At 40.7% G+C, this 15,296-nt stretch overlaps 1 protein-coding gene across 7 annotated transcripts in view; it reads left to right on the top strand.

The window, feature by feature from the left end:
* Positions 1–15,296, top strand: part of LOC106603263 (roundabout homolog 2) — a 171,947-nt gene that overhangs the window by 60,567 nt on the left and 96,084 nt on the right. For 3 of the 7 annotated variants that reach the window (XM_014196670.2, XM_014196671.2, XM_014196672.2), the window contains exon 1: positions 12,055–12,656. The exons of the other annotated variants lie outside the window; for them this stretch is intronic. In XM_014196670.2, the coding sequence (XP_014052145.1) occupies positions 12,602–12,656 (55 nt within the window). In that variant the 5' untranslated portion in view covers positions 12,055–12,601. Of the gene's footprint in view, positions 1–12,054; positions 12,657–15,296 lie in introns of those variants that run through there. 7 annotated transcript variants of the gene reach the window in all.

The raw sequence follows: 15,296 nt of genomic DNA on the forward strand, positions 1-15,296 counted from the left end.
CATGTTTGACAATTCTATTATTGTCAGAGGCCTATTGATAGGGGCCTGTACAAAAGCCTGATGATAAAACACAAGGCTTGAGATGATCTACAATGTATAGAATTCATTTATGTGATTTTGTGTTTGGTATCTAAGGGGTGTGTGTACTGAGCAGGGTGTTGGTAATGTGCATTGAGGCCACCAGAGAAACACATTATATGCTGTGCGGGGTTTAAGTACTCATGCATTTCTTTACGCTGATTCGTTTATAATCTGTGTCTCTCAATTAGATGTGAAAAGGCTGTTGGTACTAATTACATTTTATAGAGAGATCATGGGTAACCATAGGTCATTGAGTGCCAAATAAAGGCTTCAAAACAAAGCCTGGATCACTTCAAAAGGAGGCAGAGCTTTTCTGCAGGGGCAGTGTTCTCATATCTAGTCTATCCAGTCTATGCCATGAGCGCTGCTCTTTTTGTGTAACAGGGTTCTGTAGACTGTGATCCCTGCAGTGTCAGCCTGCAGCATATTAGTCTATCCATCCATCCACACTGTGAATTCATCTACACATACAGTGCTGCCTTTCATGGTCTAACATCTGATCTAGAAATAAGTAGACTAATAGACTCAAATAAAATGTAGAGCGGGCTTGATCCTATTACAAGTACTCGCGATAGCGGTCTGGACCTCTTTCGGAAATGGGCTTGGACCAGGATGATGGTTGATGTTTCTGCTCCTGGATTAGCTGTTTCTGGTCACAAAAGAGAGAAAAATCATATTTTTGTTGCAGATGGGCAAATAAGGGGAGTAAAATGCTCTATTGAATGAGTGTGTTGCGCAAGGTGCCAATGAATAGCCAGCGGCCTTGTGCTGTAGTGGGAATTCAGATGCAGTTTCCATGGCCACAATATGGAAGAACAGCAATACAACTCAAAACCTCTGTTAATAAACATAACATTTACATCTATAGTGACATTTAATATCGGTTAGCACAGCCTGTTCCATCATCATCTGCAATTTAATGTTGTCATTATCAACAATTCTAATTTGATTTGGCCTGAGTAAAAAGGGATTTAATTTCCCTCTCTGGACCAATAGCTCCTAATGCAGCCTTTCTCACTTTCATCTCATGACAATGAACTGCATTTATAATTGTATTGACCAGTATTGACCAGTATTGACCAGTATTGACCAGGCTGAGGAGGGTTGGAAGCACATGCAGTGAACTAGAATGGGCCATTTCATTAGAGCTGTTACAGACCTCATGAAAATAGAAGAGGGGATAACCAAAAAGGAGAGGCTTTCTCTTTACCATCTATTGCAATGCATCTTTGCCTCATGTTTGAACTTGACATAGATTTAGTATTTTGCAGAAATTCACATCTTCTTGATCTCTCTAGTAGATCCCAGTATCTGAGCCCAGATACAGCCATTACCACATGACTGTAGTGCAACATTTCCCCTACTAGCAAACTCTCTCATGTTATAAAGACAGTCCGACATAAAATGTGTAGCCTACTTTACAGCCCACACTGAAAAAGTGTTTTGGAGTGTTTTGGTGCCGCTAATGTCTAGTTCTCTAGTTGATTATATTGATTTTGCAAACGGCAATTTGCGAATGCTCCAGGTCTAATTAGGCCGTGATTTGGCAACAAATGACATCTATACATTAACGTTGTTTTTGATAGGTGTAGCACTGCCTTGCTCTCCAAGGGGTTTGTGTGCAAATACCCAGGGGAGGGCTGGTAATCTTCTTCTTCTTCTTCCTCTTTGGCATTATGGCAGTCTGCAAACAAATATTATAGGTGTATTCCGTCACCTACTGTATTGGCTATGTATCAGCCTACTATTCTGTAGTATACCAACTAACCTTGCACCCATTAAAACTGCCATCACTACTCCACTACTTTGGCCCTATCTGATCCTACACCAGGCCAGCAGTCTGGTAGGATGGGACACTATCATTCAAAACATCTTGTTACTCTTCTGCAGTAAGATCTCGTACACCCAAGCACTTCTCTGCAGCTGCCGCCACAACATCTATCGTCTGTGATTTACGTTCCATTCCTGCGGTAAAATTGACAACCATGACCATGAACGCCTAAAAAACAGCCTTACTAAAGCACTACATGTTATTCCTATCACTCTCTATTGGCCTCGTCCTACTCACAGGGGTCCTCTTAGGATCCCTCACCCTGGACACATCTTCCTCTTCTACTCTCTTCACTGCCTGCAGCATATGACACCTTTTGCACTACTCTGATCGGGGCAACCTCAACCTGCCTTTCTCTCACTGGACACCTCTGATCTTCAGCACCATGGGTACCCCTTCAGTTTACACCCAACTTTTTCCACCGATACAACACATTCTTTTGTCTCGTGTCCACCTGCACATTTCTCACATCTAGGAATCTCCATCCTACACACTGCTACCACATGACCATAAGCTTGACATCTAAAACACCGTAATGGATTCGGGACAAAAGCGCTCACGGGATAACTGACACATCCTATCTTGACTTTATCTGGTAAAGACTCATTAGTACAGACAATGTCTTCTCTGTTTCACCACGCTTTCCCGGGTCTGCATCGCACCAAACGGCGGGTGTCACAGACACTGGGAATCTTCAACTCCAGTTGATCCTCCTCAACACTTAACGCCACTCCAGTTATCACTCTTTTTAACGGCGCACTACTCCGGAGTGGAAAACATGTCACAGTTCTTGTCCCCAGTCATGTGATGCGGAGCACACGCTCCCTCTGGGCAACAGAAAAACAAAAAAATCGACACGACTGCTCCAGGTCAGAAGTCAAAGATCCATTTTCTCCAAAAATCTCACTCCCACTGTGCCGGAATCATTTTTGTCATCATCAGGACACGGCTCAAACTCAGCAGTCTTTACCTCACCTGCCACCACAGATAATTCATCCTCACTCTAGTAATGTTGAACTTAATTCTGTAGCTCTTTTCCTTCATCAGATCCTCCAGAATGCTTGTGCATACACAAATTCCATATTTACTTATAATATGTTCCACTTTTCTCCTTTTTTTCCTGTCCAGTAGCCATAGTCCTAGCCCGAAAAAAACACGATTGTAATCATTTGGGAACCTATCCATTGTCATTGCAGCGATGGGGAAGTTTCATTTTTAGAACAGTTTATCATTCTTATAATCGTGTTTATTGTCATGTTTTTCTTTCCTGATACTTAGGCTAGCTATTGTTATTTGTCAACCACACATGAATGTATTGAGTCGTTTGGTGTTAATGTACATGAAAAGTGGGGATAATATGCTTAACTGATGCCACATGTTTATATATAGGCATACTACTGACACGTTCAAAACAACTGGGAACTGGGAATTTGGAAATCTCCGACTTCAGACTTCAGTGGTTTCAAGAAAACTGGGAACTCTGGGAAAAAAAACAATCTCCAACTGTGATTTTTTTTCCAACTTGGAACTCCAAGTCGGAAACTCTGGCATCTTTCTAGAGGTCCGACTTTCCGACCTGAAGATCACTGACGTCATTATTTGACCTTTTTTTGAGTACTCAGCTGTCTTGCCATATAAATTGCCATCGGAAAGTATTCAGACCCTGTGACTTATTCCACAATTTGTTACGTTACAGCCTTATTTTAAAATGTATCAAATTGTTTCCCCCCCTCATCAATCTACACACAATACCCTAATATGACAAATATATATTTTTTATTTTATTTTTGCACATTTCAACAAAAAAAAAACAACAACTGAAATTTACCCTGACCAAGGCCCTTCTCCCCCGATTGCTCAGTTTGGCCTGGCGGCCACCTCTAGGAAGAGTCTTGGTGGTTCCAAACTTCTTCCATTTAAGAATGATGGAGGCCTCTGTGTTCTTGGGGACCGTCAATGCTGCAGATCTGTGACTCGAGACAATCCTGTCTCGGCACTGAACGGGCAATTCCTTCGACCTCAGGGCTTGGTTTTTGCTCTGACATGCACAGTCAACTGTGGGACCTTATATAGACAGGTGTGTGCCTTTCCAAATCATGTTCAATCAATTGAATTTACCACAGCTGGACTCCAATCAAGTTGTAAAAACATCTCAAGGATGATCAATGGAAACTGTGTTTGAGAGGATCAAAACCACAATGTATCCTGGGTAAATTGTGACTGACTGACTGATCTACAAATAATAATGAGTTGTTATTTATGATGCAAGGTGACTTGTAGAACACTCAGTCAGCAGTCACTTGCAGTCGTTTTGATGCTCTCAAACACAGCCATTAAAACCAGTAGATAGTGATAGCGCTGACATTATCCACATGTACTTATGGAAAATTCCCGATGGCGCATGAAGCCGGAAGTATTTGAATTTGAAGCACACCATATTGGGCACGTTTGAGTGCTAATCCAAAAGTAGCCGACAGTTGAGTAAAATCAGGGGAGGTACGCACTGACAGCAAGTAGGACAACCTCTGCTTTTTCTAGGAAATGCAATGCTAGCTATGTTTCCATAAAGTTGTCCAGTGATTTTTTTGGTCGACATTTACGCATTTGCATCGCAAATAGATGCGACAATTGCCTGCTAGGGTGCGTTTGCATTGAACTATCTGTGTCAATAAAATCGTAATGACGTCACATCAAAAATATTTATAGAAATGTGCAAAAACCTAGTGTGAATAAAAATGTAGTGGTTCAAGTGTTTCAATTACCCATTTAGGCAAATTGTGCATTAATAAATTGGCGACAGCCTGTACTGTATCTGTTTCATGTCTAAGGTAGCCCGAGAAAGCCAGCATGCATAGAATGCAATAATTGACTAATATTGCCATATTCTAATAATTCTCATGTGCCAACATATCGACATGGTGAGACTTGTACTCCTGTAGATCTGAAATAATTGGATGGTGAAACTTGCCAGCCAACCAGAAAAGCAAGGTGAAGGAATTCAGGCATTCTTGAAAGTCAGGACAATCCTTGTCCTGCAAATACATTTCCATATAGTTTAAATTTGTTATTTTGCAATCAGTAGGCATTTACAAATTAAATGTGGGTGGAGCTTATAGTTACGTGATGACATCACGTGCCCCGTGTAGCTTCAAAAGTATTCGTCAATCATCATTTATTCGAAAAACACTGTTTCAATCATCATTTGTCGCAATAAAGTTAGTCCCACAAAAATCCACCCCTGTCGAATGGATTAAAATGTTGGTGATCCTCAGAAAATGTCTCCTATATCTGCCGTTTCTATTACACGTGTCGCAATATTTTTATTGTTGCAACATTACTATGGTCCAATAAACCTGGGTCAATGAAAACCTGCCTAATGGCAGACATGGCATTCACCTTTGTTATTGCCAATGAAGTGGATGCTATCGAATTTCCACGTCTCCTACATGAAGCCGAAGATGATCAACATGGTCCCAGGAATGAATATCGTGAAGATAAGGACATTAGATACCAGCCCTAGCTCTTTCTAACATTGTATTTATGTGATGCTTTTACCAAAATATAACCAGGTAGTGAGTGCATAGGCTACTAGAACAAAAGCATATGTGTTTTTGCAGCATTTGGGATATGCTATGTTGTTGGCCGTTACTTCTTGCCCTTGTACCTTCCTCATTATTATTTGTGATTGTGCAACATGGAATTGTAACGGATGTGATTAATTGGAGTCCATGTCAGTATCACTGCAGCCTGCAGTGTATTTCTTTCATTCTCAACCTTTATGTTGCTTTTGTCAGTAAGCATCTAAAGAATCACATTTGATTCAATCACATGAAGGACAAAACACTCACTTTACACAAAAGTATTAGACTATATATGCACTGTACATCAGTTCACATAAGTTATTGAGTAAACAATATGCCAAGCAATATGCTAAGCAGTATAAAGCACATGGTATTGACCCCACGTCTGGTGTATGGGGTACTTGCTCATTAAGGGACAGTTTCCCGAACACAGATTAAGCCTCTAAAAAAACTGACAAAGGTTGTCTCGCACAATGCTTTGGTTCCTACTTCAAGTTGCAGTTGGGGAGGAGCAACTGCAGAAATGTACAGTCGACTGCAATCGAAAGTTCATGACCTTTGATCATATGGCTATTGTAAGGGTCATGCAGCCGACATGTAGTTGCAAGTGGGAAAATATTTATAACCATAATGCAGCACACTTTGAAAGGTGGTGACCAACGTTCGTCAACGTCTTGACAAAAGTGATCTGCTCGAATGCGCCCATTGCTGAATAGGGCTGAACGGCACCAGAAATCGCTAAGGATCATGGTGAAAGTGGCCGTAACTAGCAAAGGATCATGGTCAATGTAGTCTTTTTCATCCTGTATGCGAGAGTCAAACCAACGCTGCTGGGTGCACGTGCAAAGAGTGTGCATGCGGGAGCAAGCCTCCTCCCAGACACAGGGGTTACGTTCCGCTGTTCAGGCAGTGAAATGCATCACCTAATGGGTTAATTCCTACCGGTTCATGCTGGGTTCATAGCCGAAAAAAGTGGGTGTGTTTTAGACGAAAGTTGATGAGGAAAGTCAGCGGAGGTGAATCTGCGACAGCTGAAAGTTGAACACTGTAGGCCTAGTGGTTTTATAACAACAAGGCTCTCATCAACATGGCAGTGTTAACATTTTTCTTTATAAATGTTGACATAAACTTTTCTATATCCCCATATCACACACTCACAAACTGAAAACATAACGTGTGTACAGTTAATTGGTTAGAGAGAGCTCTCAAATAGCACTTTCCTTTATATTCCCTGTAGATTTTACAAATTGCGGCAAAGTTGAATCCTGTTTCAGTCACGTCTTTAGTCACGTATGCATGGGTCAACAAAAAACATCCTAATGATTGGCTGACAAATAAGTGCCTCCCACTAGCCAGCCAATGGCTACATGTTGCAGTTTGTGAGAAGCAACCATTAGACCCAATGATGTGTTTCTACGCCTGAGCTTAGCTAGCTAACGTCGCCATTAAATCCCCTACAAGCCTGATCCGGGATTTCTATTGGGGAAGCAGTTTCTAGGCCTACTTATTTAAATTCTCTTTGGCGCAGCGCTGTAGTTGCTCTCCGCTGCCTAGCTCACGCAGCAACACTGCTCAATGAATAAACTAATTTTGGCGGGAAGAAGGGGCTGAACACCGAGTGTTATGCTAATTATCGCCATAGCCATTGATTTGGCAACAAATCAAAAGAAACAAAATAAAATGAAAATAAAACAATTGAAAGAAAAAAATATATACATACAAAAAAAAATCATGATCATGAGTAGACCAGAGTAGGGGAGTAAATTTGCAGGAAAGATTGCGGTTAACAGATTTGGGCTGATTCCCCCTTAACTCTAATTGCTCTTGTAAGTCGCTCTGTATAAGAGGTTCTGCTAAATGACTCAAATGTAAATGTAGATTATACGAGAGTCCACCCATAGTGGGTCCTGGCCCCTCTGTGACATATTACAATGTTTTATGCATTCTCGACATGTACGCTATACAAGCACTGTTGTTTTCATCCACTTACAAGACAAGAAAATATTGGCCTACCTTTCTGTAATGCCAACTATTGAAATCCTCTGTTGGCTTGATTGCACAATTGATAATTCACAACACTACCGCCATGTGCCAGTACATGACTTTGAAAGCCTGTCTCTATGCAATGCGCTATGATCATTTATAATCAATATGAATAGACATACAAAATTAGGAGTAGACAAGGCTATTTGATGCAAACATATACTGTAAATATAACCTTTCTATTGTCTGAAATCGCATTATCAGTCCTGCTCAATTACTGGAAGAAGCTTGGCTTACTAGTTTGAGGAAGGCAGCTTGTAAAACAATACAACTGTTATTGGGATCAGGTCGGCCGTATTGTCCAATGAGGTTGCAGGGCGGGCACAAGTCTGCTCAGTGCATACAACAAAGCATGTGCAACAAAGTAATACACTAATGTGACGTGTACACAATTGTGCCACATTTTCGGGTGACCCTTTTTTGGCTCTTTAGTGCTACTTTCAAAACTACTGGCTCAAAAGTATACAAAACTTTGTAGCATCACTTAAACAACTGCAGTCATGGTTGCCCCGGTTGTCAACAACCTTGTGGTTATTGTAGTCTTTTGACAGTAGAGAAACAGGAATATCTAAGGTTGTCCCAGGTGAGGCAGGCATGCAAGGGAGGGGAAACTGCTCCTCTGACAATCCTTTTACTGAGCAAGGGAACTTGCCCAAGGAGATTCTCAATTGGGGAAAAGCCTGTCCTCTCCTCAACTCCTCCAGGGCCCGGAAATTGATAAGTGGTCAAGTGGTCTAGGAGAGTTTCAATTTGTTAGTAGGCGAACGGAATAGTATGCTCACTTCCTTGATTACCTACTTCGGCAGAGGATGTGCAAGAGTATCCTCCGGGCAGCTAGAGCAGAAGTGTTTTTGAATTAGCTGTTGTTTTCTCAAGGGGGGGGTCAAGCACATGTAAAAAAAAACCAAAAAAAAGGAATCCGCTACATAAAATGTCTTGCACAACTAGTTACATTTGTTTTTATCACTTTACACATTTATTTTGGGATTCCACCCCTGTAAACAGTAGCGGACTGGGATTTCTAACACCATTTTCTCCCTTGTGTTTTAGATTAATGTTTCTTATTATGTTATATATCGATGTGTGCCCGATGCTGCCACTCTTCTCTGATTCTCTGCTGGGAGCACAATATCAAGTGGACCTATAGGCTATTTAGCGTGGTCTCAGTCAGATGATCCATAGCCTATAGGCTATGGGCTACGATGTGCATGATCGGAGAAGCACAGAGCAAAGTAATATATTTCTAAGATAGCTGCTGGGATGGTGTAAATAAAACTAGGCTGATTACACACTGCAACGGATAGTCCAACCCTGAGCCCTGGCTTGCTCTGCTCTTGCTGATGAAAACTTTTTTTGTGTGCTACCTAACCAATGCTGTGATGTGTAGGCCTACAGTGGCAGTTCAGGAGGAGAGTCAAAGGCTTCTTCCGATTTTTGTTTGTTTGTTAGGCGCAGTGCAAAAAATGCAATTTCTTGCAGGCGGACAAGCCTATGTTCTGTTAAGTTTAAGAAGGAGAGCGCAAAGATGAGAAGGAGGACGGAGGTCAACTTTGAAACTATATATTCACAGTATTATGAATGAATTGTGGTTTATTTATTTATTTATTTTATTTCACATTTATTTAACCAGGTAGGCCAGTTGAGAACAAGTTCTCATTTACAACTGAGACCTGGCCAAGATAAAGCAAAGCAGTGCGACAAAAACAACAACACAGAGTTACACATGGAATAAACAAACGTACAGTCAATAACACAATATTAAAATCTGTATACAGTATGTGCAAATTAAGTAAGGAGGTAAGGCAATAAATAGGCCAATAGTGGCAAAGTAATTACAATTTAGCAATTTACATTGGAGTGATATATTTCAAGATGAGGATGTGCAAGTAGAAATACTGGTGTGCAAAAGAGCAGAAAAACAAATATGGGGATGAGGTAGGTTGACAGAATTGCATGACATTTTTATAAAAGGCATTTTTTTCTCAGACCTGCAAATAAAATGATAGATTCTGATCTAGATAATAGATAATGATAATTTTGCGCAACAACAAAAGAAATGTGACCAGCTCATCTGATATTTGCCTGAAATGCCAGATGACCAGTCCGCCCTTGCTTGTAAACACCATGTCTAATGGCACATGAGCGGAGAAGGAGAGTCTCATTTGTTTCCATGTTTCCTCTCCACGCCTCCACTCCTCAGTTAACTTTTTCAAAACCAGACGAGGAGAGGACAGAGGAGAAGATGCGAGGATTCAAGCAAAACCATTTCAGATTCTCCCAATAATGGTATTTAGTTGGTTCCAACCTTTCAGTTTGGACAGAGAAGGAGGGGAATAGACATGTGTATGGTATGTCAGGTCAAGTTTGGACTGACTTTTAGACAATTTATCTTGCTACAAGTTAAGTGCAAAGTGACACTGAGCCAAATAGAGTTTTCTCGTAAAAGATGGGCCGTTTTTTTCTCCTCACATAAATGAAGTCGTCAATGATCACTCTGCACCTTTATTCACCTGCACCTATAAGAAACCATATTTTCCTCCTGGGTATAGGCTACCTATCACCTCCACTGGCCATGAGACACGGTAACCTATAGGCTATACCCTTTGACAAAATCATGAACAACACTTTTTTGTTTGCTTGTGTAAGGGCTGCACAAATGTGTATATGTGAGTGCCTGCACCGATTTCATTGAGATGTTCATGAACCATTGTTATGTATTATTGAGTGAGAGAACATTCATTTTCCGAGGGCTGTATGAACTCTTATTTGGCGAACAACAACTATCTTCATTGTTACTCAATGGAACTAGTGTTGTAGCCTTTGTGGGTGTGAGTATGCGTCTCAAAACATTCCATTTATGAAACTTTTATCAATGTTTTGTTTCTGTCAAAGTGTCTTTCAGATAGAGTGCCAATAATGGCAGTGGAGATGTGGAGGCATCTTCTAAAAGGCAAGTCCACAGATGTGCGTGTCAGAGGTAGAGAAAGGGAAGTGTGAGGGGAAGAGGGTCACGGTATGGTTTCTTTCCACTTCATGACAGCACTTACCTGTGAGCAGGCTGGTCTCATAGACTGGACGTAACATAGTAAATAAAAATTCTGGACACTAAAATGAGTGTGATATATTACGTTTGGTATGGTTACATTAGACAGAAGGTTACTTAAGGCAAAAACAAAAGGAGGTTGGTTGGTCAGGGTGGATGGCTGGGTGTATAAATATTTTTTTTGCGAATTAGCAACTTTGCAACTACTTACCATTTGTTAGCTACTTTGTAATTACAGTACTTAGCATGTTAGCTATCCCTTTTCCTAACCTTAACCCTTTAACTTAACCCTAACCTTAACACTAACCTTAACGCCTAACCCCTAAACGTAGCAACCTAGCTGATGTTAGCGTTAGCCACCTACCACCTAGATAACGTTATAGCCTTACCAAGAAATTGGAATATGTAACACATCATACATATTGCAAATTTGTGACATATTGTACGAATTGAATTCATAACATATCATACAAAACGGATGGTGGACATCCACAAATGAATACATACCATACCAAACGTAACATACTGTATCATACTAATTTGAGTGTCCCGGATTTTCGTTTACTATGTTACCTCTACCCATGAGTCCAGGTTGCTGTGAGTGCTCTGCACTCAGCCATCTACCTGGAACCGCCTCACTTTACCTACAGTACAGTACCATAACAGATTGACCTTATTCTCAATAGCGACAAAGGCACACACATTTTTCCTCCACCTGGATGACTCCTGACACTAAATGATGACTCCCTTTATACTAAAGGGATTAACCAAAAAGTCACAGGAAATTTCAATTCAGTCCACCGGGCAAACGGAATTATCAGTAGATAAGCATTATTGAATGTGCTTGTTGGGAAGAGTATTTGCTCCAATAACTCATTGAATGCGCAGTTCAATAAAAATAAAGCACAGGATTTGTATTCCTGTTATGCATGTGGCAGGAATCGACCGCTGACAGGAGACAGTGTGCGCCATGGGTTATTAGCAGTCAATTTGTTATTGATATTGACTGAGAGAATTGTCATATACAAAACACTTTGCAGCCCCATTCTGTCTATGCCAGACGAGATCTATGAGATAGCCATGTCGTCGATAGGGGACGCTACTTTATTGTCCATGGATGTTTATCCTATATAGGCCTACTCCAGATGTTCCATTAATTGCCTTAATTTGCCTATCAAATGCATACCAAATGCATAGGTATCCATTTAATTAAACACCAAACCCAAATAACATTCCTGCACTCACATCTTGCAAATAAATATTGTGATAACCTAATGTGTTTATGTAATTTGTATGCGGTTTCCACAGCACTCTGTATTTAGCTGCTCCGTCGGCTGTGTACATACAGTTCAGATCTAGGATCAGTTTATCCGTCTAATTCAGATCCTAATGTAAACCCAAACTGACCTCAGATCATCGCATAGGGGCAACATCTTGCACTGGTTTGATGGAAGTCTGCGCATCTGCGTTCCTATAGCCCACTGCTGTACCAGTGTTTTACAGTTCTACGAGGAGGGAGCTGTAACTGCAGCAATTCATTCACCTCGGGTCTGGAACCACCACCGTTAGCTCACAACAGTGTAAAGATATAACAGCGCGTATTCATTCGGAGTGATATTTAAAAGCATGGTCAATTTCTAATCTATACTGAGTGTATGCTTCGCTTTGGACACTTTTAGCTGGACGGAACATTGCATGAAATAGGGTCTGGGAGGTCGGGGCGATGTTGTGAGACGAGCACATCGTTGCTCTGCGCGGTTGGTGTCTGCGTGGTGAGACACCCAGCTACAAACATTATGTATGGAGAAGTAGGCTGCCCATCCGGTGCGCTCTTTCAGAGAAAACATGAAGTCTCGTGAATGATTTCGTTGTACACTTCACGATAAACAACTGTATTAAAATTCCACATTTCATGTGCAAAGAACCAAAACTATTGAGAGTCGGACAATCCGCAAGATAAAGAAGTCTGTCGGACAAATCTGTGTACAGATAAACCGTGGACGGTTACTACAGTATGCCAGAATGGGTCTACTACGGTTTTTCTTTTTCTGTGGACTATTGCACACCCAAATCAACGGTAAGTCCTGAAATCTTAATGTTGATTGGGTCTTCACAATTAACTTTCTAATATAAACATAGCGTTTTCCTGTTTTTCGTTTTCCATCTCCCCGTTTGATTAGACCACCTGCAGTAACAACAGTATTTTGCATCAATTGTTCCGTTTATTCCTAATTTCAAAACGTTGGAAAAAACAGGTGAAAAGGGGTCGCACGTGTGGTCTCCCATTGCGCGCTCAATGAGTCCCAGCATGCCGGGATTGCTCCTTTCAACTTGGCTTTGCAGCACACCTGACTATTTGACGAGCAATATATTGTCACTGTTTTATTTGATCGATTTGTTGAAATTGATGAACAGTCATAATAATTAATCATGTATACATATGCTTGGTTTGGGGGTTCCTGATTAATTCCAAAGTTCATTAATTTAATCTTCCTAATTGATATCATGCACGTATATCATTAGGGAGGATATGAAAGGTTTAACTTTGCCCTTGGCTGATAATTTAATGCAGCAGTTATTCAGATTTAATTTAATGACATTCTGTGCATGGTTATGAATTGCCCATAGGTGACTCACATATTCAATAGGTGTCAGTTTTCGTTTTATTGTCATCTTTTATATATATATATATAATAAGTTGTCATCCCAACATTTTCAAATTTCATAGACACCATTGATGTCCTTCTAAAGTTTCAGAGTCTTAAGAGGAAGGTGTTGTGTTGGTGGATCTATACAGGTGGACCCTGAACATCAGAAGGCTTGTGTTATGCCCAGATGATTTGGGTTCTGATATGCAGCTGGTGGAGTTTAGATCCTTTGTCTGAAAAGTAGCAAAACTTGTCATGGAGACGATGATGCTGAATGATCTTATGGTCCTTTGATTTGTTTTGGTTTGTAATATGTGGACACTGTGTCCCCTGGTCACAGAACATACTGTAAGCACTGTCTGTCCCTTGAGGGCCACTCATAACCGTGTTGTCCCCCACTGGACATGCAGCTGTTGTTGATTATCATGTCCACATTGAGAGCATTGATTTGGTGAAAGAGGAGGTTGGTGCCCCAAGCCGTGGGGGATGTCCCAATGGCTGTTGACTTCTATATACACTCTGGTGCCCCACCCCATTGCTTATTCTACACAGCTTTTTTTTAAAACTCCTATACCTTTACAATTGGGAAGCATGTGTTATACTATGCGTTGTGTCTATGGTCCATTAGAAGTATCTCTCTCTCTCTCTCTCTCTCTCTCTCTCTCTCTCTCTCTCTCTCTCTCTCTCTCTCTCTCTCTCTCTCTCTCTCTCTCTTCATTGATTTGCCACTCTTTGCTTTCTAACTTTGTGAAGTTGGGTTTGAGGTTGTGTACTGCCTATGCATGTGTGTTAGTGTTGTGTGTGAAAGAGGATGACATGGTGGGGTTAGCAGAGGATTTTAGGCACAAGGCCATGGGCAATTACCATTTGTTTGACTGTCTGTGAGTGCTTAAATGAGCAAGGTCTTGGCAGCACTGTGTGAATGAAAGTAAGCCTGAGATTAAACAGGAAAATGATGAGACGTCGCCAAGTCACAGAGAAAGACACTTTATCATCCTCTGCCTGGATTGGAGAGTTTGGCTTGAATAAACCTTGTAGTACTGCAGAATTTTTCCATTGTCCAAGAGGGTCAATAATCATTATATGTCTATATGTGACTTACCATCTGGATTCAAAATTGTGTTTTTTACATTGGATAAAAGTAGAGACTCAGAGTTAGAAAATGGTATATCATACACTGCAGTTGAGGAACAATTGGAAAGTAATTCTGCTTTGAAAGATGATAAACTTGTAACCCAACTTTTGAGAAAATGTCCCTTGAATATTTTGGTACACCTAATGGAGAGCTCTTCTTTGTCTACACCCATTCAGAATCATTCACACAATCATTCACAGCTTTAGCACCACCCATCTCTTGAAGGATTCACATGTTAGGCCATGTGCTAAACAGTGTGAGTAGTGTAGTAAACAACCAAATATTTCAAGACTAAAAGTGGTAAAAGTAGTAGCCTACAATAAGGAAAAACTTCAAGTAAAAATACACTTTATCTAGTCCTGGCCCTATGTCCTAATCTGACTTTGGTGCAAGTCATGTTGTTCTTCACATTACCGTCTCTGGTAAACGCACACTATATAAAATAAAATCTAAGTTTATTTGTCACATGCACAGGATACAGAAGGTGTAAACAGTACAGTGAAATGCTTACTTGTATACTACTAACGTTACCAATACAAACTGATTGTCATATAGCAGTAGTATGAATCTGCAGGTAGCTAAAGCTAACCAACTAGGTTCAAGGTTAGCTAGCTAGCTAACATTAGGCTATAACTAGCAATGCAAATGGATTTTCTGATTAGCATAATATTACTACACAGATCATACTCTTAACATTAGCTAGCGAGCCAGCAAGCTAACGTTCGCTGGCTAGCTAACAGTATTCTTTAACTTGCAATGAAAATGACTTCCTGACAAAATTAGAAACTTATAATATCTGAAAATGTAGCTAGACTCTTACTAGACTCAGGGAGAAGGGAGAGGTCCACTGAACAGTGGATACATGGATGAACGCGTCACGGCAGACTGGAACCATTTAACTCTGTTTTGTTTATAGCTACGTCTTGTTTAGCCA

The sequence above is a fragment of the Salmo salar genome, chromosome ssa04 (genome assembly GCF_905237065.1).
Source record: "Salmo salar chromosome ssa04, Ssal_v3.1, whole genome shotgun sequence".
Classification (NCBI taxonomy): domain Eukaryota; kingdom Metazoa; phylum Chordata; class Actinopteri; order Salmoniformes; family Salmonidae; genus Salmo; species Salmo salar.